Source organism: Bactrocera latifrons, unplaced genomic scaffold (genome assembly GCF_001853355.1).
Source record: "Bactrocera latifrons isolate USDA-ARS-PBARC rearing strain unplaced genomic scaffold, ASM185335v1 scaffold_49, whole genome shotgun sequence".
NCBI classification, from domain to species: domain Eukaryota; kingdom Metazoa; phylum Arthropoda; class Insecta; order Diptera; family Tephritidae; genus Bactrocera; species Bactrocera latifrons.
Window position 1 is genome coordinate 502,722 of NW_017537145.1, and position 3,061 is coordinate 505,782.

General features: G+C 39.2%; 1 protein-coding gene across 1 annotated transcript in view; it reads right to left on the reverse strand.

The window, feature by feature from the left end:
- Nucleotides 1-2,422, reverse strand: part of LOC108973575 — a gene marked incomplete at its 3' end in the record, with an annotated part of 25,618 nt that extends 23,196 nt beyond the window's left edge. Inside the window, 3 exon segments of the mRNA XM_018940933.1 lie at nt 399-460; nt 658-1,189; nt 1,351-2,422. Of these exon segments, the coding sequence (XP_018796478.1) occupies nt 399-460; nt 658-677 (82 nt within the window). The 5' untranslated portion in view covers nt 678-1,189; nt 1,351-2,422.
- Between the last annotated feature and the right edge of the window lie 639 nt (nt 2,423-3,061).

The window sequence follows — 3,061 nt, forward strand, 5'->3', positions numbered from 1 at the left end:
TTATTTTTTATAAAAATTTCAATTTCATTAATTTATTTTGGATATTTTTCAATATTTGATTTTTAATTTTTTTAGGCAAATAATTTAATAAAATAAAATTGGCATTAATATTAAGAAAAGGTTTTTGTATCAATTTTAGTTACATTTAATTTTTTTTTTTTGATTTTTAATTCTTATTAAGTAATTAACTTATTTCAGAAAAAAGTTTGTCATACATATTTTGAAATTGTTTGTTTTTTTTATTTCAATTTTGTTTATTTATTTTTTGGCTTTTTATCTTAATTTTGTTAAATTATATTTAATTTTTTAATTTTTAATTATTTTAAAATTTCAAAAAAGAATGTCTTAAAGTTTTTGTGTCATCAAAAAAACTCATATATTATTTTATATCAACTCACCGATTGACTCATCGTAGCAGAATCTCTCCTCGAAGCAGTTCCACTTGAAGTCTTCCCAGCAGCTAAATAATTTTGTTAAATTATATTTAATTATTATTTTAATGTTTTTTTTTTTTGCAAAAAATTTCCAGCAAAAAGTGCTTGAAAAACATAAACAATCTTTATTGCTGCAATGCAAGCGTGCAATGTGAAAGAAAGCGTTAACAAAGTGTCAGCGCGCACGCCAAAATGGTTAAAATATTTTATAACATGTACTCACCTCTGGCAGCAGCGACACATTTTACCGTTGCAAGATTTATTTATAACTGCCTATAGCTTGTTAAAGCGCTTAAGCGTCGCGTACGTTTGCTGACGCGTTTGCGTGCGTTGTAATGCGGCGTTTGGTAATAGCGCACGCAACGTGCTGCCGATGCGTCTGCTGTCGCTGGTGTAACTAACTGTTGTCACCGGAGCTATGTGACTATGGCGCTCTACTGGCGCGCCTACTTAACTACCAACGACGTGATATTCGTGGTTGCGCGCTGGCTGTTGTCGTGGTCGTGGTGATCGTCGGCGCTGCTGTTGGTGTCGTTGTCTCTTCGTCGCTTTAGTCTTGCGCGCTATTACGTATACGCGCATAAATCACTTTGAAAAGCACGCTTTTGCACTTCGTCGTATCAAGTCGCCTTATTTGCTAGCTAGCTATTTTCTTGACTTTATCAGCGCTAATGCAAACGAAAACAAAGTGCGCGCAGTCTTTTCTCTATACACTTTTTGTGGCGCGCTGGCGCTTTTGCTCATACGCTGCTCAACTGCAAACAAAATACACGAGAAAAAAAAACAATTTTTTTATTTAATATTTAATGCTGCCAGTTCGGCGCGCGGCGTCAATATGCCGCTTTAACACACGACAGCACATACACACACACACACACGCATATTCATATATAGATATGTAGCTGCTAAAACTCACACACTCATGAAAAAAAGTCTCGTAAATTTTTGGACGTCACTGCGCTGCCGCGCCGCCGCCGTCGCTGCTGTCTTTGCCGCACACGCTAATCGATTTGTTTTTCGGCTACCACCTGTAATTTTACACTTGTTGTTGTTTTTTTTTTTGTTGCTGCTGTTGTCTGCTATCTGTATGCTGCCGTGTAGCTCATTCATGGGATTAATTCAATTAGCTGTTGTTTGCTGCTTACTTGCCGTCCTCGCTTACCGCCTGTCGTTGTTGTAGCATACGTGCGCTTTGTTGTCCACCGTCCACATGACTCGGCCGCTTCGTACTGCTTTCGCCGCGCTTGTACGCACTCATTTAGTAGTAGTGCAAGCGCTCTGGGCGCCAACGCGCTCTGCTCCCCAATTCGGCGCTCGCAAGCCTTTCGCGTGAGCGCATTGCTGGTGATGGCACCGGTTCGCCTCAGCTCTTTCACTTTCTGCGGTCACAACATTCTTTTGTTCACTTTTGTGCCTGCATTCCTCAGTTCTTGCGCTGATAAGCTACAACTGGCGTTATCTAGTTTTTAATCCATATTTACATTGTTATTGACTTTGAGTATATTGTTTAGCTGTCGCCCTTTTTGCCATTGCTCTCTCATCACTTCACATCAACAGTTCGTTTCGGTTTTATGGCGCTGTGTTGTTTGTAAGTGAAGTCGTTCGGCGAGCAACTCCAATATATTTGCTAAGCACTTGATGTGCTTCCAATAAAGTTAGTAAGTGGTAGATTGTTGTTTTTGTGTAAATATAGCGTCGCCGCGTCTGCGAGAGTGACAACAGCAGTAAGGCTAACGCGCAATTCATTCAACGTGCAGAGAGGCGGTACAGTGTAGCGATGCAAGAGAAATCGGTGTTAAAATTTATTTTAACTGAAAGCTACTTGGTGAATAGCGTATGCGGAGTACTGTCGGAAAAAGTCTCCCCACTCAATGGAAACTAAGCGGGAGGGTTTATTATTAAACAAAAACAGCTTTCTCTACTAACAGGTGTGGTAAGTTCTAACTTGAAAAAACCATCAGACACTTTCAGTGTCATTGACTTTGTAGAACGATCTATTTTGTGGTATAGTAAGAGAAAAGAGTTAGATTGTTATTAAAAATTATTTTAAAAAATGCCCAAAAAATACCTCAAGCTAGGTTAAACTAGGATTCTAACAGGAATCCCACTTGGACTGCTTAGACTCTCTATTTGGTAGTATAATAACAGAGAAGCGTTGGAATATGCCTAGTAATGGATTCAAGTGAAGTTCAAAAAATATCTCAGGTTTGGTTAAACCAGTTTAAGTTAAGAGGTCTAAAAGCGATCCTCGTATGTTCATGAATTGGGCTGAGCAACAACTTGAAAATTATCCGAATTTTCATTGAAAAATCATCCTCAGCGGTTGGGCTCATGATGAAGCCCGGCCCGTCAATTACAACAGAATATTTTTGGCCCGAATTGGTTGTTATGGACTTGGACAATATGTGATTAGGTGCCACAAGCCACACAGCGAATGCCACAAACGATTTCTTGAAAACAAAGTTTGGTGAACGTGTTATCTCATGAAATGAACGAAGAAATCGGCCGCCTCACTCGTGCGATTTGATGCCGTTAGACTATTCCTGTGGGGCTACGTCAAGTCTATGGTCTACGCCAACAAGCCAACGCAATTTATGAACTTCGTACGAATATCAAACCTAAAATGG